Genomic DNA, 24,428 nt, shown 5'->3' on the forward strand with positions numbered 1-24,428 from the left:
AATCGTCGGCACTACTATTTCTAGAGCAACTGGGGTCCCAACGATAACACAAACTCGCAATTCCGAAAGCTATTAGCCAAAATACACTGGTCAACACTACCAGAGTGAGCAAGCGACCTATACGGGCGACCTTGCTCGTGCCTTACTTAGCGGAGGGGGTGATTCTTCTGTCCTTCGTGTGTTGTCGTCCACTAGCTTGATGGCAGTTGCGCAACACAGTAGACATGCATGCAAGCGTTGCAGGTACAGCGTGGTCTAATCAATGCCATAGATAACACGAACGCCCAGTTTCCCACAGGGTTACTGGGAAGTAAAATGTTCAGTCGAGGGGGAACAAGTCCGTTATCCGGACTTAGTGGCGGATTTTTTTACGCGGCAGCTCCCGTGGGGGACCCGCAGCCCACTGCCGACTGTGGGGCTTTAGGCCGAGCCTGGTGTCACCTGCTTGAGGGGATGCTAAGATTTCTGTAAACTTGTGGCACGCTGTTGTGTCCACAGGGAGGTGACGGGTCACGCTTTTCTCCCCGCTAGAGGGAAATCGCGTCAGCTTCTCTAAGGCATACGGAAGTCTGAAAGCAGCAGTGCTGTCTAGCGATTCGTTGCATGCCACGCGGAAATCCATACAAGATATCCTCGCCACATGCGGTACTCGCCGGGACGTAGCACAGGCCAGCTGCACCGTTCCTGCTTGCGGCATTCTTGTTACTATTAGTTCTGGCTCTCCAGTGTAGACTGGCTGGGAACACCTCCGTTTGTGCTAGGACCCCAAGGCTGCCAATAATGGAATGCAGGGCGGACAAAGTGGAGTTCAACCTGTCCAGCAGCTGTCGCCCCCCTCCCGTCGCCCCGAAACTCTGGAAAGATATTCCGAATAGAGCCACAGACATGTCTCCAGTCAGGCAACCGGTCATCAGCTCGGTCATATCACCCCATCCAACGAAACAAGGGTACCCTGCGGCCGGGTCTGATCTACTAATGTGTGTCGTCGGGGGCCCAGCACCGTGGGCAAATATATCACAAACGTTCTCTGCATCCGCTCGGATGCCACGGAGTTCTCAGGGCAGCATCACTGCTGGCACGGACGATCCGCAGCAAGCGCAACGGGCTACAGCACTATCTGAGTACTTCCCAGGCTCCGACCCAGCGAGGCTGTGCAGACCGTTGAGAGACTGGCTGGCAGGTAATGGTGAGAGCGACATTACAGGGTCGTTGGGGTATGGGCACTCGGTCTTCAAACCTTCTCGTTTCCTGCAGGCTCTGGCCTTGGCGCTTTCGGACGATCCATGCGACGCGGATTATGACTCTAAGCTCGTCGTTTCGACGAAATCCGTCGTCCCGAAGGCACAAGGGGCTGGTTCCCGCCCGCATGCCGTGCCCATGGGCAGCCTCTTTCCAAGCATAGCCAAGAAGGGGCGAGAAAGCGCGGCAGCAAAGCCTCAACGAGGTCGCGTTTCCTTTAGACGTAGAAGATGCAAGAAAAAATCGCGGTGGAAGGCTGACGAGAGCTTGGCGGACGGTGCCTCAACTCAGCCAGCCGTCACAGTGACACCAGCTGCGCCCAACGCAGTGAGGAGGCAGAGTGATCGTGCAGTCAGCGACAGCAGAAGGGAGCACGTGGCTCATTCTCAGCATGACCCTGACCCCCCCGCATGTGACGCTGTAATTGGCGAGCCTGCGCAAACCAATCCGGCAGCTCGGGGCGTTCTTCAACACGCATGCGTCAAGACAGAGGATACCACCGTGCTAGCGCAGCCGTCGGAATCCCGACTTTCACTGCTGAGGACATGCTACCCAGCCATTCGAAGCGGAAACCCGAGGGGCTCGCAGCGGTCAACAAGTTGCATCGAAGGCCCTTTCTCGAAAGAGCGCCCCTTCCGGGCGAGGAGAGCGACATATCCAACGACAGCCCTGCCCACACCGCGTGACGTCATCTCCAGAGTATCCTCTGCTTCATCGGTTCAGCACATAGCGGTGTCGCACGAGGAGGAAGACAGCGGAGATGACCGTGCTCCTGTTGTGGTTCATGTCTTCCAAGACGGTTTTTCCGCAGCGATCCGAGACGAACCCCCTTGCGATCGCAATTCCTGGATGGCACTGGGCTTCCAGCAGGATCCTCTCGTGTGCGCTCAAGACCAAGATTTTCCACAGAATGTGGTTTTCAACAGTAACAGAATCCCATGCAGTTTAGCGTATACCGCTCCACGAATCAAGGGTCTCTGCGCTAGGTATGTTGCTCGGACTTTGCGGCAACAAGGAAAGGCGTCGTCAGGCTCAGAGCCCGCCCCCGCACACACCGATCCGCGGAAGACAGAGGAGTATTTGCGGTCAAAAGAGTACGAACTGCAAAAGAGAGTGAAGCGTCTCCGACAAAATAAGCTGAAGGACTTTCGACATTCATCTGTCGCACGTCTCTCGCAAGCCAGTGACTCACGGCGGGTTCTGCCGAATCTACCACGGAGGATTAAGAGGCCGAATGCATCCAGACGAGACACTTCAACGGCCTCCCAAGCCGCAAAAGATTATAGAAAAGCTGACACGATAGCACCCACACCGCATGCAGGTCGTTTGGTGCATGGAAGCAATTCTTCTTCACGATGCGGAAGCAGCAGATCTAGCGTGAACGAATCGGGTTTGACTCAGCCCTTTCCGGCCTCGACTGCATCCGCTGCATATCCCTCGGACTCTTGCGCAAGTTGTGCTCCAGGAGACCAACGGGGAGCTTTCGTGTCTCTCGTCCGGTCATCCATTTTAGATGGGCAAGCCCAGAACGGCCTCGGCCGAGCCGCTCGCCTGCAACATCTACCTCCTTCAGGCGTCAGAGAACGGGGTGCGAGGGGAGGGCAACTCTCGCTGTGTCATCCCACAAAAGATGAAGGCCCTAACCCCAGTTCGGCACAGCCCTGGAGTCGTAACACCCGTTCAGATTCCTGCGCGCCTGGTACAGTGGTCAGGAGGATCCTATCCTTCAAAATGTTGGCGAGAATCGTGGTGTGCGCAACTCGGGTTCGGCTGCAAGGAGCACTCACGAGGTTCGTTGACGCTACGGGGTTGCGGGGCATCGACGTAAGCGCCAGCACTTGGTGACGCTGCTACGGATAGCTGCCGGAATTACGGCAGACGTGCAGTCGAGAAGAACAATCTCCCGACAGGCTTGATCATAAATAACAGCTTAACTCATGACACTTTTACTGGTTGTTCCACAAGGGTACGACATGTGCCACGCTCCAGTGTCGTGCTGACCTCCTTCACGCAGAGTCGCAATCAAATGCTTTCGACAGAGCAGCGAAACTACAGAAAAACCGGGCACTGGCCAGCAGCTGCAAATAAAGAGTAGAGACGTTTGTGTTGCTAGTGTGGCGATGTGTCTGCCAAGGTGGGGATTCTGCCTCATGCGGGGTGTAATAATTCACAGACTGCACAGTGCTGCACACATAGCGGCCGGCTATGCGACCCCTGCGTCCAACGGGCAGCAGGGAGAAACGTTGGGTGATGTGTCCATCACACGCAGCAGCCAGAAAGTCCGCGTGGAGGATCGATGCGCCACCAGACACAGAAATCCAGTAAAGCGCGTTAACTACCGCACTGCTGCCATAGTTTGCTCGCTTGCACACGGGGAGTCTCGGTGCTCTCGATGCACGCCAATGCTTTCAGAGAGAAATCGGGACACGGTTCTGTCTGTTGCCTGGCCTTCAGCTGGTGACTATGAAGGCAGTGATGGGAAAACTGACTCTCCTTCAGGGCAGAGCAAGAGAGTTTCTGCGGCGTCACCTAGAAGCATGCCAACACGTCGAAAGGAAGCTGCACGACGTAGAGACAACTATGATTCTCACTGCTCTTCAAGCGCATCCAGCCGAGTCGCAACGTCTGTGGCAACACAGCAAGAGAGAGTTGCTCATCAACAGATTCCGAATCGACAGTTCCCTTAAGCAGCGATGGACGCGGTAAGAGTATGCGTGGACCTGCTTCATGCGCGCATACGAAACAGCGAGAATTCCGCTTACAGAGAGATAACACGAACGGTGCACATAGCGCCCGGGAGGAGCGCCGATGGCGGGAGGGCCGCGCCAAGGGGGGGGGCCAGCTGACCCCTCCGGAGTTGGGGACCGTCCTGCGTCTCTTGCAGGCGCTGGACAGTCCACCGGAGCCTCTGTGTCGCCCCCTGCACGCCGCGCTACCTCATCGTTTTAGAAAAAAGAAGACACGCGTGACAAAAGGACTGCGCTGCGTCACGAGGACTTTTGTGTGTCTCGCATGCACTGCCACAGAAGCCTCGTGAGAGAAGGCCGGAAGACGCACGTCGAGGAGTGGACCCTGTACGCGGAGAAGATGAAGGAATTTTCAGAGGTAGGCCTGGTTCGATACGAGTCCGACAACCGACCGTTCCATACGAGTCTTGCGAGAGGGCCTCGTCTTCCTGCTCCCCATACACACACTGGCGATTATATTCGAATGCTTGATGTTGGCATCGCAGGCTAGATCCTACACAACCCCCAACATCCCCAACGTACACGGATTCCCACATACATCTGCATACACAAGCGTGCGCGCGGGCACACGTGCAGACGTTCGCCCGCATCGCTTAACACGACGGAGCGATGAAATGGCGCTTTTCGGAATCATACTCATCTTCCAGCCTTCCTTTGCCCCTTCCAGTCTTCAAAACTGTGCGTACAGACACCTCTCCACCCGGCCACGTTCCCAGTCGTTCGTACGAGGACTCACATGACTACTTCATGCGTGCGGGGAGAGGCTGACCCTTCCGCATGAGCGCAGTGAGTATCTCCCTTTCCACGGATTCCTTTCAGAGCTGCAGAGAGTGGCGGCTGCTCTGCCGGTGGCTGGGCTACGAGAAAAGGGCCTGGTGGCCTGCGCAGCCCCAGGCACCACCGATACCCGCGTCCCGCATGGCGGACGTTTCTGCGGACAAGCTTGAGGCGATGCTCTCCCTGGGGCTCTACAAAAGGAGAACATTCAGAGAGATTGTGGATGCCTTGTAAGTCGGAGAGCGACCGCTAGCTTTTTCAGAGGCGTATATCGCCACACCGTGGGCGCCATGCCTCGCGGATCTCGCCCCTCGAGGGGTAGCACATCTCCATACATCCACAGTGTGTCGTTAGAATGCAAGCACTGCCGGAAGCAAAAGCTCAGTCCGGCGCCTGTGAGCAATGCCCTCCCTCAGGCAGGCGCGGGAACACGAGCTGTCGCTCCGCCAAGAGGCACGATCGACGCTCTATTCTGCGAGAGACGAACGGTATCGGCACCTCTTCTCGGGGGTCTCCTTCAAGATGCTGCAGACTTTGTGGGGCTGCGACGGAAGGTCTGAGGCCAAGATCACCACGTTCCTGAGGCTTTTTACTCCTTCGCGTCAAGAGATTAGCAGAAGCAGGATAGGCTTCGTGTACTACAGGCCCCTCGATGAGTTGACCCTAGATGAAGCGGACGACGAGAGGGGTCTGTATCCTATCTCGCACGCAGTGCAGGACTGCGAGATGCGGCAGTACGACTTCCTGCATGCTTGTTTTCGCAAGCGCAACTGACTACGTGAAAAGCGCCTGAGCGTCCCTACACATGCGCCACAAGCAGTGGGACCTAATCTCGGGCTGCGAAATGCCTGCATGCCGTCACCCGCTTGCGAATGCGTTCTGAGTTACGGGCAGTGGAGCCGCAAGACGCTCTGGAAGATGGATTTCGTACGCATGAACCGTGAAGTAGAGGCACGCCGTTTCCAGGGCAGCCGCGAACATGTTCGCGACTGGATCACTCAGCAGAAATGCTGCTGAGTATTCGCGCGGGAAAAAGAGGTACTGCGTCGCTGAAAGCTCCTGATCTTTTTTATTGTCGCACTGCCACGAGCCCGATACCACGGGGCACAAGAGAGTCCCTCCGTCACCGCAACGTGTTCAACCGTCACTACCAAGCGTCGAACAAACGGACTGGCGCCCCTACGCCGCGCGCCCAACAGAAGACGCCGACTGTCTGCCTTTCTTTCTAGCTACGTCCCTGACCACACCTCTACATGGAACTATTGTTCGGCATTCTGATTTAGCACCTCCGTGCGACGCGCGCTGACCGTAGAATGTTTCCGTCGGGTTTGCACCCGAGTTCGAACCTAATACATCGCAGGCCTTGCAGAAAGTAACAACAACGCGCGACGGTGATGCCAGACATGTTCTTCCATGAGAAAAAGATAGGAACATCAAGGTGCAGCTCTTCTTCTCTCCACGGCCGGATTTCCGCGCTCCCGCAGAGTTCGCAGTGAAAATAGCTTGACCGATCTGAGTCTCTGTCGCTCTACACGCCGAGCAGAAGGGAGATATCTTCCGGTGTATGCGACGCCACACCCAAGTGACTTGTGTGAACATAGACCTCAGAATACGCCTGAAGCACGGAGCTCAGTACCAGCTTCCGAGCATTTGAACGCAGGTGCCGATGCATGAGCCTGTCCACGTACTGGAGATGCAACGCGTTCACGCCATATAGCGTCACGTAAAACTCGCGGAAGAATTTGCCGAGCTCTTCCTTTCGAAGGAGCACCTCGCCTGCGCTCGTCAGCGTTCCCCCCCGCCCTTGCTCATCGCTTTCTCGACTTTGCTCTCGACCCGCCGCTCTGCGGAGGGCCTCGAGTCTGTCCGCGAGTCCGAGCGCCGCGAGCACTTTGGCAGTCTCTCCTTGAACGAGTGTCACCATTTGCTGCTCCACGAGTTCAGACAGCAAGCGCAGGTAGCTGCCGCACACGCGAAATCGGCGCAGCGGTTCTTGGACGCATGCGTACGCATTGATGAGACAGACGGCAGCCTCTCCTGGGTCACCGAACCGTGGCGCTTCTTGCCTGCAAAAGTTCAGCAGCGGCGCGACAGACGCCTCCACCCACGCATGCAGCTCTTCGCTCTCGTCGTCGCTGGGGTCTCCGTCTGCGCCAAGCGCTTCGTATGCGCGCTTCCCCGTGATTCTGCTTCGCCGCCCAAGGCGAAACCTCTGCGTCAGCAAACGCACCTCCGGGCCCCACACCGCCGCCTTCCTGCCTCGAAGCAGGTCGAGGACAGCCCGCTCGTTCACCCAGGAAGAAGGCACCGCGCCTGCCCCGGTGCAGGGCGCTCGCCGCGCCGCCGCAGCGCCAGCCACGCCTGAGGCAAGCAGCCACAGTTCAGTCTCCTCCTCTTCGGAGACCACGGGCGCATGCAGGATCTCGAGGGCCTCCTGGAGCCGCGCTGTAAGCTCGAGAAAAACACCCCCTCCAGTCACTGCGGCCGTGCCTCGTTCTTCCTCCTTGCTGCCCATATCGCCTGGGGGCGCGGCGTCCGTGGAGAGCCGGCCTGAGAGGAGCATGGACGAGAGACGAGCCGCGGTCGACGACGACGCAGCCCACGCGACTTGTCGCTCCCAAAGCGACAGAAAGAGCTCTTCTCCTTTGTCAGCGAACTCTTCACAGCAGCGGACAAGAGATGGAACGACTGAAAGAGCGGCGGAAAAAACTGTCTCCTCGAGCCTCGCGATTCGGCGGCGGATATGTGGGGTCCGATACAGAAGGCGTCGGGTTTTCCGCCGGCGTACTCTCGGCGTGAGAAGGCGCTTCTCCGTCTGGCCTTTTGGGATGAGAAGGAGACGTGTTGTGAAGCCCAGAGACAGGCTCCTGGAAGAGAAGGAGAGCGCGAAACAGACATGCGTACGCGTCCAACAGGCGAACCATGAGAAGAACACCGAGAACCTGCTGCTGCCGCTGCATGCGGCTGCCCCCTGTCACCCCCGCGGAAGCGGTGCTCGCGCGCATCATGGAGAAGGCTTGGTCTATAGCCGCGCGCAGAGGCCTGTATAGACCTTCTGTGCTCTCTTCAAGAAGGCAAATGGCTATGTCGCCAAAACTGCTTTCGTCTGCGAGTCCACCCGTTAACGGCTCGCGACTTCCTGCATGACCGCCCCTCGGGCCTCGCGTGCTTCCGTGCGGAGACGCACCCGACTCTCCTGGGTCCTGACTGCCGAGACCTGGACGTTCCCGCCTGCCTTCGTCTAAACCGACCTCCCACGCCTCCTCGCCCGCCTCACGCTCAGGCGACGCGCCCCCTTCAGCAGCACTCAGCCCCAGTGCCTGATGTCGCGTATTGGAGACCAGGTCTGCTTGCGCCCGCGCCGCATCCGCATGCGTTGCGTCCACCTCCCGAGGATCCTTGCCTCTCGAAGACGGCTCTCCGGGCGCGGTCAGGCCCCTGGGGACTCCTGCAGAGGGAGAGGTCTCGTCGTCAGGCGGCAGGAGTCCCCTAAGCCCGCGTATGACGGCTCGTTCAGCAGCCAGTGCGTAAGCCGCATGCTGCAATGCAGCCCGCAAAACCTTCACAGACTCGATGCACGAGACAGAGTCGAAGCATGTGCCGAGTGTGAGGACGTACGCGGCAGACCTGTCCTTCGTCTCTGGAGCGCCCGAGGCTCGCGTCTGGTGCTCAGGCGTGCCTCTCTGTCCCTCGAGCAACCCCATCTTTCTCCAGTTCTCCGCGAGCTTCCTGGCGCTCTCAAGAACCGCCCCAGCTGGCCCCGCGCGTCCTGAAGCGTGAGACGTTCGATGGCCTTCGGAATCTCGCGAGGCATGCCGCAGTATGTCGGCATTGAGAAGGGACTGGAGACGACAGAACTCCCGAACGGAGTGCTCGAGGTACGCAGGCCGCTCCGCAAGAACCCGGAAGCCGCGAAGCAAAAGAGGCGTTTCTTCTTCCGCCAAGCAAAACAATTTCCTTAGTTTCCCCTCGTGGCCAGGAGTCTCTCTGCGCTCTCTCTCCCACTTCTCGACGAGCCCCACTGCCGCCAGCGTGTGTGAAAAAGCCTCGACGTGGCTGAAGGCAGATGCTTCCGCCGTCTTGCCTGTCCCCGTCCGCCCCCGCCCTCCGTTCTCCTCACTCCTCCTCGCAAAGTCAGAACTACCCGCGCCGCCATGGCCACTGGCACGCCGGAAGGTATCCTGCATCCACAGGTAAAGGCGCTCGTAAGCGGCCTCTCGCAGATCCGCAGTCTGCTGAAGAACGTCTTCTGCAAGACCGGAGTGCGGGCGCGCGAGGACGCTGGACATCGCGTCGAGACGATCCGGTCCCGAGGAGGCGCTTGCGTCGAGCGCGGTATCCGCGAAATCGCGTTCGATGGGCGCGAGCTGCTGCGTCATTCTGGCTTGAAGCCTCAGCGCCCGTTTCCGGACCTTCTCAAGCTCCTTCAGGGCGAGGAAAAAACGTCCATCCAGTTGATTTTCGTGCGTCGCCTCTCCTGCTTCTCCTCCCTGCATGGGTCGCCCTTGCCCACCCGAGACGGCACCCTGCTTCTCGATGGCCTCGCGCTGAGCCCTCACGGCACCAGGCAGCTCCCCCCCGCCGGCCCCGGCGGAGCCCCCTATGTGCCCAGTGAGCGCCTCTAAAAGCGGCGCATGCAACTGCAGGCCGTCGAGGAGAAGCTGACAGAGCCGTTGACGCCGCTGCAAGGTTTGCTGCTGCCCGCGGAGCGCTTCGACTTCGTGAAAGAGTGTGGCAAGCTGCGAGCGACTCCGCCGCAATTGAGACGAGGCGTGCGCACAGGTGGTAGACAGAGTCTGAACGTGGGCAGTCATCTCGCGAATCTGAGAGCGAATAGGCGCGAAGGCTGCGAGGCACTCCCGATGAATACGCAGTCTTTCCCCGTACAGCAGCGGCGCCAATGGCGGAGGGCCTGCAGCGTCTGCTGTCTGCGAAAGTGCCACCTGCGCGGCGATTCCTCGTCTGCCGTCGCCGTCTGGGACAACAGGAGTTGAGGCGCCGTCGGAATTGCCTTCGCGCGACGCGAGAGACGGAGGGAGGTAGAAGGAAGACAAACACGTCAGCGCGTCTGGCAAGAAAGCTGCCTCGCCGAAGGGACGGGAAAGAATCCTCGCTACCTTACGCGCGAGTGGGTGCGCTACAGACGCGGCCGCGCCCAGGTGCTTCGCGCCACGCCCCGACTCGCCCGGTGAGCCCGTCCCCCCAGGCGACGCCGCAGCGGATGGCGACTCACCGTCTTGTCTGGGCATCACCAGCTGCGACGGCCCCGGGGGCGGCAGTGAGTCGGTCGACGCATCAGGAGGCGCGGAGGACGGGTGAGCATGCGGCGGCGACGAGCCCCCGTCGACGCCCAGTGGAAGATCAGGGGTGCTGCCTGAAGCAGGCAGGACTCCGGGGCCCTCCATCATGCGTAAAGGCAGTGAGGGGCGGGCGGGCGGAGAGGGAAGACCCGAATGTGCTAGGTAAGTGCAAGTCCGAGTGCGTGTCTTCCAAGCCGCTGCCAGCTGATGCAGGGACGAGAGAAGTCAGCGGCGGCCCGCGGCTTGGGCGAGTGCGTCGGGGTCTGGAAACGAGAGAGCGGAGCACTGAAGAAGCGGCATGGAAGAGATTCACATTCTGTTGTTTTCGAAGAGAGACAAGAAGAGAGACATGCAGGAGATCATCCGGCCTTCCGCCGCAGGTATCTGAGTGTGGTGAGGATGGCGTTGCCTCCAGGGTAGATGCAAGCCCAAGCCGGCGGAAGGCACACCCCGCCCCCTTCCCCCGCGGATCCTCCATTCACGACGGCGGGCCTGCGCCTCCGCTGGCGACTGTTACGCTGTAGACAAAAAAATTGGCCGTGAAAAAAGTCTAGCAGACTTCGATGGGGAATTTGAGCTTCGCCGGCGCCGGGGTGCCCTCGGGGGGGCGATGGCGAGTCCCGCAAGAAATTTACGCGGTGTGATTCCGTGGAGTGATATGACCCCCGATAGGCCTTCTACAGCTTCACTCGTGCTGCTCAGAGGTGAGGAATTACTCCAGAGTCTTACACACCCTCCGCACGTGTCCTGCCAGTATCGGATACCCGCAACAATGATCGCGTTGTCCTCCTCCCCCTGCCGTTGTCAGCCAGCGGTTGCCCAACGGCTTTGCTGACGCGAAGGTAAGGAGCCATCCGGGACACATCTGCGCTTCCTTCTTGCCAACTATACGACAGTCTGCGGCACGCCGTATGACCACGGTCAATTGTCTCGCTGCAAACAGCGTGACAGGTCCCGAGGCTCCTGAGGCAGCAGCGGACTAGCGAGGTCTGCGTTGCAGACACATGAAGAAATATCAGTGTTCCATAGACCACCAAAATAGACCTTCTCCTTCAGGAACATGAAGTTCTTCATCTTAAAGGGAGCCATCTTATGTGTAGGCCAAAGATTGCGTTGTACTTTACAAAAACGCACCGAAGGGAGAAAGCAGGGCTATGCTTCTCCTCCAGAAAGGCGCGCATGCAGTGTCTGCAGTCGGCCGCCCGGCGGAGCCACGCGAAAAGCCTACCTACGCGGCGTGAAAAACCTAACACGCACCGAACAATGGGGACGTGCAATACACATGATATCATACCATTGCGTGAACGACGACGGCTACATGTCTGAAATTGAAGGTAGCTCCTACTTGCGGACGACGCTCATTCGCGCACCCGTTTGCAACACTCTACAGCCTGAACATTATACTCAGTTGTATCATGGGCACTTTTGTTTGTTTCAATAGCGGCACTGGCGCATGTCCAAACTATCTGCTCAGCTGAACGACTTTGTTGCCAGAGCCTTAAAGGCCGTAACAGTTCCAGCCAGGTGCATGCCCCCGCAAGGCCCCTGCATCGGATTTTCAGACTCCCCCCCCGCGAGAACCGCTCATGGTTTCTTCAGGTCTAGCAAGACCCTTGCGGTTGCAAGACTTGGTTAGGGGCTCAGCGTTTCTTTAGGACCCCAGCAAACGAGGAATGAAGGCGAACGTATTCCGCACCTCTCCGATTCCGTGCCGAACTTGACTGTGCTTCCGTGTCCCGTGTTACTGAAGCAGAACATTATAGCACGCACTGAGCCCAACACCACGCATGCTGGTATTTCCGTAACATTCTACCATTTAGCTGGCGGTGACGCGCGCTTTAACCCGCACGACTTGTCTCAGGCAAACGCCCTGCCCACCTACTCTTCAGTGGTGTCAATCCCGCGCTTATCGCGTTACTCCGTCTAGCTACACGAAATATTTTTGCAGTCGTCAGGCGACATGCTCCGATGTGAATGCAGAACACCCCTGATAGGCACTGCGACCCTCCCGTCAGGGGCACACTTCCCAGCCGCTACCGCGAGAGTATCCTTGCACAGGATGAAACTGCACGCTTGGCAGAGAGGTCAGCTGTGGTGTGAGAGTAGTTAGTACCGAGAGGCAGGCGACATTTCTTCTGGTTCAGCCCCGCCAGGGAGGAGGACTCTAGCGGAGCCGGCAGTGTTTCAGGTCGGCGGTCTGCCGACCAAGGCTCTCCCGCAAGACTCGGGGTCACAGTGATTCCACAAGGCAGGCCCCACCGCGGTCTCTTGGTGTACACAGCTGGAGCCGGGCAGGATTCATCTGCTCACGGCCTGCAATATGCAGAAACTCAAATCCCTCGCGCGTCGAAGCATGACTGGCGACACTCGCTGGCGGCTACCCCCCACAGCCAGGGCTCAACGCTGGCACAGTTAGGGTTCATAGCGCCGAAATGCAATGGTAGAGCATACCCACCTGCACCGCGTCCCCGTTATTGAATGATGTTCATCTCTACGGCACGGCAGTGCACCGCATCCGTAAGCGCTACCCTTCCATTTCTGAACTGCTAATACACAGCTGAGTTTTCCGGGCGAACGAGTTATCCCAGATCAAATGCTCTGACAGGGCATTCTGCAGAGACAGCAGACTCCCGAAAATGAGGTAATACGTGGACCCCATTGTGGAGCAAGTCTGCATACACGACTCACAAGGAACTGTGGGTTCTTTCGAAACGCTGCTTTCCTGAGGCAGGCGTGCCGAAAGTGTATTAATCTCCTGCTCTAGTTGGCGTGCTTGGGCCTCTAGCGCGTCCGCCTTCGCAAGCCTTGAACCCGATCGGAGGCGGAAGGTCTCTTTCGACTTGTAGAGGAAACTCGTGACCTTCGCGGGAGTGGGACTTCGTTATCCTCGACGGACCGTACGATCTGCAAGCCGCTGCGCGATGAAGCGCTCCGCCCACCACCGAAGTTTCGTCGAATATCTTCTGCCTCCGCGCGCAAGCCCGGGGCCGCCACCTCTGCAAATGTGATGTCTAGCGGCAGACCTTCAGGATTGTTGACGAGGCCTGCTGAAGCTTCAGAGTTCCAGCACCATCATTGGATCAGAGCACGTCTGGCTTGCGAACAGGCACTCAAGACTCCATGCACTGGTTCAGAGATTGTGTGCCCGGTTGGCGAGGCGCGGCTGGTAGAAAGCAGAGATATGACTGATTACGATGCAGCGTAAGATGCGCCCTTTTATTGATTTGAGCGCCGCAGTCTCTTCCAGAATCCCAAACATCGATACAGGATGGTTGTACCAGTCCGGTTATTCAGGCATAGTCCCGCTACTTCATCGATTTATTCGTCTCACACACAACGCCTTAACTCCGGGCACTAGCACCACCTGGAGCTGCCATGATCGTGTGGACTGGATAGCCCGACTTTTTCCAGATAAAAAAAAGAGCGTGAGCAGTGTATATCCGTGAGGTGGGTACTTGACGGCGAATGGATGGCCAATCCGTGGGACTCTCTGGAGGTGGCGGGCCACACGCCATCAGCTGCCATCTGTCTCCCAATCTGATCGGCGAGAGTTCAGCTTTGCCGCAGCTTGTAAATGGATCGGGCGAAATAACACGAATCGAGTGCGGGCTGCCCCGATCCAGCGCTTGATTTCCCGCAGTGTCGGACTCCGGTTGTTGTCTCGAGGCATGCGATCTGCGATGCACTGGACTACGAATGTTTGAAAGCTGTGCCAATATTCTTCTAGAAACTTGAGGCACCGCCTGTCGCGGTGCCTCAGGTTTTCCCGCGCACGACAAGCGTAGGATGTCTCGCCAGTGGCAAGTATCTCAACAGGACTGGCAAGCAGTGACCCTCGTAGTGGTTCCGGGTTCGATTTGGCGCCGCGCGCTAGTGGTGGATCTACCACCAGCGGACCTTCTGCCTTTTGAGGATGGTGTACCGTGTCGACGCTCTTCGGAGATTCTTCATGTCCAAATTCAGCGCCTAGGCCATACAGCAACTGCAGAGAGACACCAGAATAGAGGGTGTTGCATACCCTGGCTGCTGCGCCCGATGACACGGGCGGAAGTCGGCTATCAGTCTGTTCCTCACAACTGACAGCATTCGAGTGTCCGAAAACGACCGCTCCTGCATTGCCATTTCTCGCTTTCCACAGGAACGTGGCTTCTGGGCACAGCTAATGGCATCAGTTCGTGAGCCTCAAGTGTTCCACCTGGATCTTCTGCGCACTGATAGACTTGAAAGGGCGAGCGCCCCTGAAGTGCTGGCGCTGGGCGCCTCATGCTGCCCATCACTTAAGGAGAGGAAGGGTTTCCTGGAAGATGCCTCGTCGCCTCGAGCATGGCACGCAGCTTTGTTCTATCACTGCTGCAGCTGCCTCCCGCTCCGCTGCTTGCTTCTATCGATGCGCCTGAAGATGCCTGAATCTGTTTTTCTGCTTGTGTCTTCCAAGTGTCGATCTCACGGGCACTGAGATCCGAAGCCGACTCACGTGCCAAACGCAACGCAACAGCCTCGTTGGTGAAAACGTGTACGTACAATGCTCAACTCTTCGCCTGTGAGCGGGCCAGTCCGGCCTGCCTTGCATCGCTTTTGCCTCGGACTGTGCCCAGGATCAGACGTACAGCACCGTAGCAACTGAGATCGCTGGCGATTCACGCTGGTGTCTTGATTTCTTCTGACTGTGTGTGGAACACCGAATGCATCCCTTCCCTTCCTGCTACACGCCGTCCAGAGCAGCGGAAGCGAGCGGCAGATGACAGTCTGTCTCCCCGCCCTGACGAGGTGCCCCGCCCTCACAGTACGCGAGATCTCTTGCTGCGTCTACGGGCAGCTTCGAAGCCACGGCCCGTAGTTCTTCAGGAGACCGGCTGTCGGCGGCGGGGTCTGTGGGGCCCTCAAAAACACAAGCGGAATCCGAAGCTGCTTGTCCTGCGTCGTTCCCATCGCGAGTGGCGGCGGACGTGTCTTTAACTGTCGAGGCCAGCCTAAGGGCACCCGCCGCGGGAGCTCTGGAAGAGACAGCGCTTGCCGCTGAGATACTGCGTGCGACGGGGTCGGCCGAGGCGCCACTCGCGTGCGTGGAGCCACACGACCGCCCGTTCTCCTCCTCGTCTGTGTCTCCACCGAAAGAAAGATGCACTTTGGATGCCCGGTTGTCTCCAAGCGCGTTCCAAACGATGTATCTGGGGACACACATAAGCCGCAGAAAACCTGCTATTGCCGCCTCGTTCCTTGACAGTTCGACAACCGACGCGAGAACGAGAGCTGAACATACTGTTCCCCTCTGGACTGCTTACGACAGAAAAAGGTGTCAAATTCAAACTCACGAGAGGCATGCTTGCTTCGAACCTCCCTCGTTGGCCACGCGCGCATGCCGACGCACCTTAGGTCACCCTCGCTTCGGCGAGAAACCGAGACGAACTGAAAAGCGCCACACTTACCTTCCAGCAACCGTTCGCTTCAGAACGGAGATGGAGCATCCCGCGTCTTCATCTTTCCCTCCGCCCGCGCCGAATGCCCACCCTGGAACTCCTTTGAAACTTTCCCACTTGTCGTTTTTGCCGGAGAGGCCGGAGCAGGCAGCTGCTGAAAAGGAAGGCACTTTACTTCCGCCGGGCTTGTCTCCGCCGCCGAGCCGACGTTGCAGCGGCGGCACGACCTCCAGGTGCTCATGAGGATACATGGTTACTGCCTCTTTGTCGATGTCCGACCCCGACAGGGTGATTCCTTTCGCTTCAAACTGAATCAAAGCCAAAAAGTTATTCACTCCTTTTCTGAGAATCAGCTCTTCTCGATCCGTTAGGAGCCCGGCACCCACGCCCCGCCCTCGCCTCGCAGGCGCAGCCGACCGCGCGGCACTCGCTCCAGGCTTCGTTTGCGTCCCCCCATACATCCGACCCGTCCCCGTCGCCGTTTCTGCGCAGGCCGAACTCTCCGGTCTCTCGCAGTCGTGAACTACGGCAGCTGCAGCGCTTCCGCCGCCGCATCCCCGCGGGTCTCCGACGCCCGACTGCTTAGCTGGGGCGGGGTCGCGGCAGGAGCTCGGCCCGTCCCTGGCGCCCGAAGCGGGGCCCACAGCTGCCGAGTGAGGCCGGCGGGGACTGCCACTCACGACAGACGGCGCGAGAGAAGGGCCTGGCGGGGCCAGGCCCTGAGCGATCGGAGGCGCATCGGCCTTCCCCGAGCTGGGTGCGCCGCGGCCTCCTGCGGCCCCATCCGGTCTGCTCCGAGCTTGCAGCGCGGGAGAGACTCCTTCCACGAGATCAGACGGAGTCGCCCGCTGCCCGCCTTCGCTCCAGCCTGGCTTCGCGGCGCTACCCCAAACGTGCGGCCGCTGGCCTGCCCGGGGCTGCTGCTCTGAAGGCACAGGGAGCGAGCCGTGATGACGAGACCCACGCGGGGGCTCGCTGTCGCCTGAGCCGCCCTGCGTCTGCCGCGATGCATGCGCGTGAGACAAGCCGCACGCGTTCTCCCGCCAGTCGCCTGCTGCCGTCCCCACACCCGCGCGTTCGCTGCCTCGTGGCCCCGGCGCTGCCAGCTGCGTTGAGACAGAACTAGCAGAGAACTCTCCTTCCCGACGCTGCTCTAGACGGCAGGCTTCTTCGTCTTCTACGCGCTCCGCCTCGTCTGCCAAGAAGCGCCGAACTGACAAAGGCAAGCGCTCCTCGTCCCCTGCCGCGGCGAACAGGCGCTCTCTCAGAGTCTGCGCCTGCCTCGGCAAACTGCCGTTTGCGTCTGAAAGCCAACTCGCTGGCGTTTCACCGGCTCCGAGGGCCCCCACCGCGAACGACGACGACGTCGGCGCGTCAGACTCGGCGGAGGGAAAAGCATTCCCACCCGACACGCGCGCGAGACAGGAGAGACCCGAGAAGTGATCTTCCCCCCCCGTCTGCGAAGGATCGCCAGCAGGCGCGCGCTGCCGCGACCGCCGCTGCCGGCGGGGGGACAGGCCCGCCGCGCCGGCGCCGCTGGGGCCCGAGAGCGGATCTGCAGCTCCAGACGCGGCGCCACCCGGGAGCGGCGCGAGGACGAGCTCGCCGAGGAGAGACACTTGGGGACTTCCTCCACCTGGCGGCGTCGGAGAATCCGACCCTGCAAGCGTGGAAACGCCGCTTTCTACGAAGAAACAAGAGACACACAGACGACAACAAAGAGACAGATACATGAAACAGAGGTCTCGGAAGAAAGCACGATCAAGCGGGACTGGTAGGCCCCTCAAACTTCTCTCGATTCCTCGTGGCTGCAGCCAAAGCATACAGCGCACGTGTGAATCTCCTTCCGCTAGGCTCGCGTAGCACATGCCGAGAATTAAGTCCCCCCCCTGCAACGCTGCAGGGGTGCAAGGCAGCTCGTCTTTCCGCAGACTCAACTGTGTGCGACGTTCACTCCCAACCGGGGCCAGTACGAGAGTTCTCAGCTGCCGGCCCCCGCCGACGGGAAGAGCAGGCCCTCTTCAACCGTCCGCCATGTCAAGCCCCCTTCACTCTCCTGCACACACCCGCCTCTAGGCGCAGATTCTGCAAGTGCTTACATATATGCACACATATGTGTTTGCGGACGGGGAACGTGGGCTCGCAGTAGCTGACGTGCGCGCTCTCACCTTTGGTCGCGCTGCTGGCAGCCCCCACCAGCCCGCTCCGTTTGATGTGTTTTGGCAGCGTCCACAGAACAGCGCGTTTATCGGCCGAAATGCGGAAAGCCCCCTGAGCAGACACAGAAGAATCTTTCGAATTTTTTTAAAGCGCAAGCCTGGGAAGCGACGACCGAGCGCTTTTACGATGTCACACGAATGCGAAGTTCGAGGCACGTGTAAACGAGCATGCTGGGAACCCCTTGCCGACTTTTGCCAGTCTCTACGTGGGCGGCACAGCGCACCACCCTTGTCTTCTCATGCCTCGTTTCGTTTTAGTACCGTCTTTTCCGCATAAAACATATCATGCGCCATTCTGCGTCGCGCAACTCGCTGAGAGGTCTCTACGGTATTCTCTTCAGAAGCTGGCGCCGTTGATACCCTCTCAGCGACCCGCGTGCGCTCGGTACTCTCCCGCAGTCTGTTCCTCTTGCCGGAGAGCGGCATTCCCGTCGCCTCCTTCGGCTGGTCAGGATTTCGCTTCCCCGCTCACCTGCGAGGCCTTCAGATCGTGATACTCGATGAGGCCCTTGTGCCCGAATGGGAGCCACAGTGCGCAGCTGCTCAGTCTGCCCAGGAGAGCAGGGTGGAATTGAAGCTGCAGGAGGAGGCGGAGGACGCAGGGCTGAATCTCCTTCACCTGGTAGAGAGCTGGCAGCCAGCGTCCGCAGCAAAGGCACACATAGAACTAAGCGTGAAGAGGCAACGGTAGCAGCGCCACAGAAGAGAGAAAGCCAAGCCGAAATGACGCACCTCTCTACCATCTTGAAGCTCCCAGCCTTCGAACTGTCCCGTGGAGAGCTTGTCAACGTTCAAAAATCGGCGCATCTCCCACCCAGCCTCAAGTGCAAGAGCGACAGATAACGACCCGCAGCCACGATGCATTTACGGAGCTTCTTCCACGGTCAGCACGCCGAAAACACACACCAGGGTTGAGGCTCGTGATTCGAGTGACCCAGAAGCCTCCGCCAGAGGCGTGAGTTTGATGATTTATTCTTCCACTCGAGTCAGGTTGACCGCCTGCGGCCGCGCCAAAGACTCACCTTTGAGCGGGTAGAACGGCAGGCAGCCGAAGCGGTACTCGCAGAGGAGATAAGACTGAAGGCCGAGCGGCGGGACGCAGCTGACGAGAAGCGGAGGCAGGGAAGCTTGTGAGGCTTGCTGCCCCATCAGAGAGGCCGAGACGCTTTCTCTGTCGCCCCCTGGCCTCGCCTTCTTCTCAGATCCTCCGCCAGACGACGCGCAATTGAGCAGGTCCACGGGGCTGCGCGCAAAGAAGGCAGACGCGCAAAGGCAGACAAAAACCAGTCACGTCGCGCGCTTGGAAAGGCCGTAGCAAACGGCGTTGAAATCGCCCGACAGCCTAAACCCGAAACTACGTATGGGGGACGAATTTTCGACTCGACGCAGCATCCTTCGGGGCGACTGTGGATTGGCGTAGCTGCTGTAAAGGCCAGCTTACTCTGTAGCCCTTTTCCCCACACACGCCTTGGAAGCCGACAAGCGGCTGTCGCACCACAGGGCAAAATATTGGGGAGAAAATGCGTGGCGTCAAGCTAGCTAGAGCATCGAGAGGGGGAGGGGGGAACGAGCAGGCCGCACGCATACCTGTTGCTGAGCCTCGCAGTGGGGTGAACGTATACATCAGGCAGTGAGGCAGTTCTAGAAAATGTCACGGGCACTGAAACCTCCATCATTTTCCGAAGGCATGCTGTGACGTGCAAATCTCCCTGCGCACAGGCAAAAACCCCGCACGCATATCTCCGCGAGCCATTGATCAGCAAAAAAATGCGTCTGCTTACGAAAATCAGGGAGAGACTCTCACTCAAGCCTATCCAACCCGTACAAGAATGAGCACAGATACACATAACGCATATAGTTGGGTGTGCTGCCATCGTAAGTATGCATCTTTCATTCCACTTTTCCACCGCGACCGGCAGTCCTGAGCCGCCTTCAAGGAGTTCACTCCACTGCACATGGATAGATAGGCTTGCACGCGCCTTGTCTCACCACGATGGAGCATTCATCCGGTGCCGTCGCCTCCGGTCCTTCGACTCCAGCTCTCGGCTCGTGCATGGTGCAGTGGATTTTTTCAACGAGGGCGAAGCGGATCCAACTGGTCCGCGTGAGCCATTTCCACCCGGGCGCGCGACCGTCGCCGTCTCCGTCGCCGCCGCTCATCAGGCCTGTGACGCGCCCGAAGGCCGACAGCAGGGAGAATCGCGACGCGGCGTTTTTCGGGTTTGCAGACAGCACGCGGTGCCTGGATCGGAAAGCCTCACCCACGCGATGGGGTCTCGAGAGAGACCGACTTCCGTCCCCGTCCCTTCGCCGGAGCCTCTCTTTCAAGCGGCCGCGCGACCGCCTCTCGACATCGGTCATAGCCCCACTGTCCTCCTGTCCCCGACTGTCTCCGCGCCCGCGCCCGTCGCCCCAGGAGCTTCCGCGCGCTCGGCTCCCTCCTTCTCCGAAGCGCAACGAGGCGCTTCGCGTCGAATGCGCCAGGCGGCCTCTCGGTTTGTCGCGGCTGCCTCTGCCTTCGGAGGACGAACTCCGGCAAGAGCGGCCTCCTCTGCGCCGCGTCTCGCCGCCGAGAGCGTCGGGCGTTTGCGACCCGCGCACCCGTTCCTTCTTCGTAGACCCCGCAGGCCACCACCACCCCCGCGAGGCCCTCCGTGGCGACGCCCCCCGCGAGGCACTCCCCTCCAAACTCCGCAAGCTGTCCCCTTCGTCTTCGCTTCCCTCCTCCACGGGGAAGCCGTCGGTCCAACCGGAAGGAGACAGCAGCGGCAGCCAGGCGGGGACGGACCAGACGGCGCCGCCGCCCGAGGGCGTGAAGGCCGAGGTGCAGGCGGTCGAGCAGCCGGAGACACCGCCCAGGGCTCCGGCGCGGTCAGAGAGCGACGAAGCGGCGTTCGGCCGCCGCCTCCACAGCGCGTGGTCAAAGAGGCGCCGGTGGAGGGTGCGCGAGTGAGGCGCGTCCACTGGAGGCGAGACGTCGGAGAAGGAGAACTCAGACATCGTCGAAAAGCTCCCGGAATCCTCAAAGTCCAGACACACTGTGCTCCCTAGTGTGGCCTCGAAGAAATCTGGTGACGCCCCGGGGCCAGGAGAAGCCGCCGAAGAAAAGGACGACTTCTTCGCAGCGAGTTCGCTCCGCCAGCGACGCAGCTGAAGCGCTCGAAGATCCGTCGAGGCGGCCGACACGCTCGACGGGGAGACGGTGGAGAGCTCCGAGGAGAGCGAGCCCAGGTACTGCAGAAAAAACAGATCGTGAGGGGTGTGACCGCAGAGAAAAAGGCAACTACGTCCCGCGTCCTCCTTCAGCGCTGCCGCGACGACGCCGCCCCCGACACAGTCGTCGACGGCCGGCGGGCCTGCACCCTGTTTTCTAGCAAAACAAGCCAAAAAGCTGTCCCCATACAGACTTGTGCAGCATGTGCATATTCATGCCATAGACTCCGACGGCCACCAACAGGCCGCAGATGGGAGAACGTCGCCATCTCGCTCCACGTATGCAGCGACGGAAGCGCCTTGTTGCTTTCTCTGCATGAACCCACGACTGGAAGAATACGCGTTTAACGCCACCCCCGTGGCTGGATCGCTAGCCGCGTTTTCTTACCTGTTTAACCTTCGTCTCCCTCAGCTGCGCAAGCGACTGCGAAGGCCCTCTTGGGCCCGGAGGCCGGGGCGGCAGAAACGAGGGAAGCGTAGGATCCTGGCGCTCTTCGGCGCGATTCCGGCGCCTCGCCGACCGGCGCTGCTGTCGCCCCTCATCCTCCGACGCCCGCTGGCTGCTCGAGTCCGCCCTGTCTCCTTCCAGACTCTCTCTGAAGACTGTCCTCCCCTCAGCTGATCGCGTCGACATGTCCCCGCCTAGGTGGGAGGGCGGCAAGAAGCTGTAGGCGTCGGGCAGAGAGGCAACACTGTCGTACGCGTGCTTCAACAGACGAGGACAGGTCAGCTTGGGGCGCCCGAACGGCAGCGCGAGCTGCAAGGCCATCAAGAAGGGAAGCGAAGCCGGCCCCCCGCTCTCGGCGTCCATGTCCCCCCCTCCCGCTGCCTCTCCGCGGGCCTCAGGCCCCCGCGGAGTCTCCCTGTGCGCCGCCACCCCATTTAACAGAGGGGCGGGCGCAGAGTTCATGGAGGACGAAGCACGACTCGAAGAGGAGAGGCGAGACGCGAGAGAGCGGCCAGCGAGAGAAGCGACCGCCGCATCCGGGAGCAGAGACGGAGGAGACAGGGACCCCGGCGACATGGAGAGATACAAATCCATCAACTGGTCCAACACGTGGAAGGCAGCTGTCACCTGCAGTGGAGTGAAAGACGCACGCGGACGAAATTCGCGCATGCATATTGCCTGCGGACACGCGATGAATCCGGCGTCCCCAAACCTGCTGTACCGACAGGGAGCTGAGAACGGCATTCCTAAAGCACCGCCGTGCAGGCATACACGCTACGCGCACTAAAGGTTGAAAAACTATTCCACGCCCCGGCTTCCTTCTCAACTGCTACACAAAGCTGAGGTCACAGAGCGGGGAGATCGGCGCCCTCTGGCACAAACTGGCACCAACAAACGTGAGACACAACCAGGAAGTCAAAGGGCTGTAGAAGCGAAGGAATGGTATACATAGGCAACATGGATTTGTGAGGCAAAAGAAAAGACCCCCCCGCCTCGACAGACTCAAAATGAAGTTCCGCACCTGAGGCAAATCGAAACAACGCGCGGTCGCTGGATGAAGAGAGTCCACTCCCAGCGCGTCATCAACTGCGAGCGCTGCGAGAGCCACGAGGACCCTCTCTCCTCGTCCCGGCTTCGCTTCAACGAGAGTGGACCTTAGCGAAGAGTTGCCTTCCGAAGGGTTCCCGCCCTTTTTGCCTTTTCCGGCGGAGCCCGCCGCGGTCGGCTGAGCGGCACCGGCGCTAGTTAGGCGCTGGAGCGCGACGGGGGCCGCGTCGTCTTCGCTAAAGGCCGAGGCGTGTGCTGCGCTGCCGCGACCCCCCCCCTCGTCTTGCTTTTTGGCGCCGGCAGCAAGCAGGGAGGCGCCCGCTTGCAGCCGTGAGAGAGCCATCTCCTTGCGAACGAAAACGACAGGCCACAGCAGCGAAAACAGCGTACTGTTCAACGGGAGAGAGGCACTCGAGCCAGACGGCGGCGAGGGCGAAGCACCGGGGCGCGAGCAGGGAGACGGACGGCCTTCTAGACACTCGGCTGCAGAGGGGTAGGTGAGGGAACAAACGCCTCGCGCGCCGTCTTCACCCGATAGGGAGAACTGCGGCCTGCTTTGAAATCCGCCATATCTCCCACAAACAGGCGGCAAAGCCGGCCCTCTCTCGCACGCCGCGCCGAAATTAGGGTCGTCGGAGGGCTCCTGGCGGCAACGCCGTGTTGGACTGTGGCACGCAGGCGCAGCCCCGCTGCCACGCTGCTGGAAAGGGACATGGCCTGGGCCTATCCTGGCGCCAATATGACGATTGTGCAATGCAGAGGAGGCGCAGGGGGGAAGGACGAGCATGGCGGTCGGACCGCAGGGCCAGGTAAGCTCCTCGAAGTGTGTCTCCTGATAGAGGTCGTAATAGAAGGACGAATTCTGCTCCACAAGGCGCTCTTCGCCTGCCTTCCCTGCTGCAAACCCGGCTGCAAATCCGGAATCCACCCGTCGCCTGCCATCCGACTCAGCGAACGACAGCCGCTGCGGCGAGCAGCCTCCATAACTCGACGCGGCGGTCGACGGAGAAGTGAGAGAGAGACACGCCTCCCCCCCCCCGGGCGCTGGGGAGCAGCACGCACAACAGCGCCAGGCGTCATCTTTTGGCTCCTCCAAGAGCTGCGCGACGAATGCTTGACGAAGCGTCTCGTCCGACGGCAGCGGGACATACGCGGGGCCCTGACAAACAGCGGAAACGGAAGAAAAAAACGTCACATGAAAGAGCACCGAAACTGAAGAGGCACGGCGGGCTTGTTTTACGATGCGTATTCGCGGACAGATTTCTGCAGACTGATGTTCTGGAAGAACATCAAGAACGCCGAAAAGGATTTGCTGTGAGCTGCTTCCGTCCTAGCTGGAGAAGGCCTCAGCGCCACCAGTTGAAATTTACAAGGCCCCCACAAGGGCCATTCTGCGACAGCGGCGGCGCTACGGAATCCTATCGCGATTGATGTTAGGAGACGGTGCCGAAAAAGATTCCGCAGACGTACAGCGAGTTTCCGCCAGCGTTCATCTACGGTGGGATACCGCCGAGAAAGCGCGACGCGGACGGTGAGGAGGTCGTTGCCATTGTCCGCCTCGTGGTGCTTCTTTCCGCCTGCGGTAGCGCTGGCCGTCCCACATTCCCGGAAAGCTTTGGAGCCCATCGGGCGGGCTGCGTCGGGGGGACGGAACCGCCCTGACCACAATGCACCCGCGCCGCTGTCTCCTGTCTCTGCGAATCCATGATCAAAGTCGACATCCGGAGCGGAAAACAGCGACGGAGAGGCGTCCCGGGTCACCTCCAGCAGCCACCAGCCTCTCACGGAGCACATTGAAAGTAAGAGATCAGACACATAGGCGGTGCCAGCGGACACGCCGAGAGACGCCAGAAAAGCTGGTGGAAAAGGGCGCAAAAAGCGAGCTGGGGGTTCGCTTTCGCTGACGAACTAGCGACACACAACCGGGAGACCGGCTGACCGGCAGCTCCGCCGGAAGACTAGACACAGCTCGTGCTTCACAACGTTTGCGCATGCATCCACACAGTCTTACAAGAAACCGT

The 24,428-nt window shown here is 59.8% G+C and overlaps 3 protein-coding genes across 3 annotated transcripts; 1 reads left to right on the plus strand and 2 right to left on the minus strand.

The window, feature by feature from the left end:
• Window positions 1–780: 780 nt before the first annotated feature.
• BESB_079620 (uncharacterized protein) lies at window positions 781–5,537 on the plus strand (the record flags this gene model as incomplete). Its single annotated transcript, XM_029366324.1, has 5 exons — window positions 781–3,063; window positions 3,694–3,941; window positions 4,266–4,344; window positions 4,806–4,993; window positions 5,180–5,537. 5 exons carry the CDS (start codon window positions 781–783, stop codon window positions 5,535–5,537), a joined length of 3,156 nt encoding a protein of 1,051 aa, XP_029217755.1.
• Window positions 5,538–6,291: 754 nt separating this feature from the next.
• On the minus strand, window positions 6,292–10,171 carry BESB_079630 (uncharacterized protein; the record flags this gene model as incomplete). Its single annotated transcript, XM_029366325.1, has 2 exons — window positions 6,292–7,313; window positions 7,552–10,171. The coding sequence occupies 2 exons, from the start codon at window positions 10,169–10,171 to the stop codon at window positions 6,292–6,294; spliced, it is 3,642 nt and encodes a 1,213-aa protein (XP_029217756.1).
• A 4,594-nt stretch (window positions 10,172–14,765) lies between these two features.
• On the minus strand, window positions 14,766–24,201 carry BESB_079640 (uncharacterized protein; the record flags this gene model as incomplete). Its single annotated transcript, XM_029366326.1, has 10 exons — window positions 14,766–15,231; window positions 15,490–17,164; window positions 17,649–17,751; window positions 18,172–18,329; window positions 18,722–18,942; window positions 19,287–19,408; window positions 19,689–20,933; window positions 21,301–21,987; window positions 22,382–23,566; window positions 23,878–24,201. The coding sequence occupies 10 exons, from the start codon at window positions 24,199–24,201 to the stop codon at window positions 14,766–14,768; spliced, it is 6,186 nt and encodes a 2,061-aa protein (XP_029217757.1).
• Window positions 24,202–24,428: the final 227 nt, after the last annotated feature.

Source organism: Besnoitia besnoiti, chromosome VII (assembly GCF_002563875.1).
Source record: "Besnoitia besnoiti strain Bb-Ger1 chromosome VII, whole genome shotgun sequence".
Taxonomy (NCBI): domain Eukaryota; phylum Apicomplexa; class Conoidasida; order Eucoccidiorida; family Sarcocystidae; genus Besnoitia; species Besnoitia besnoiti.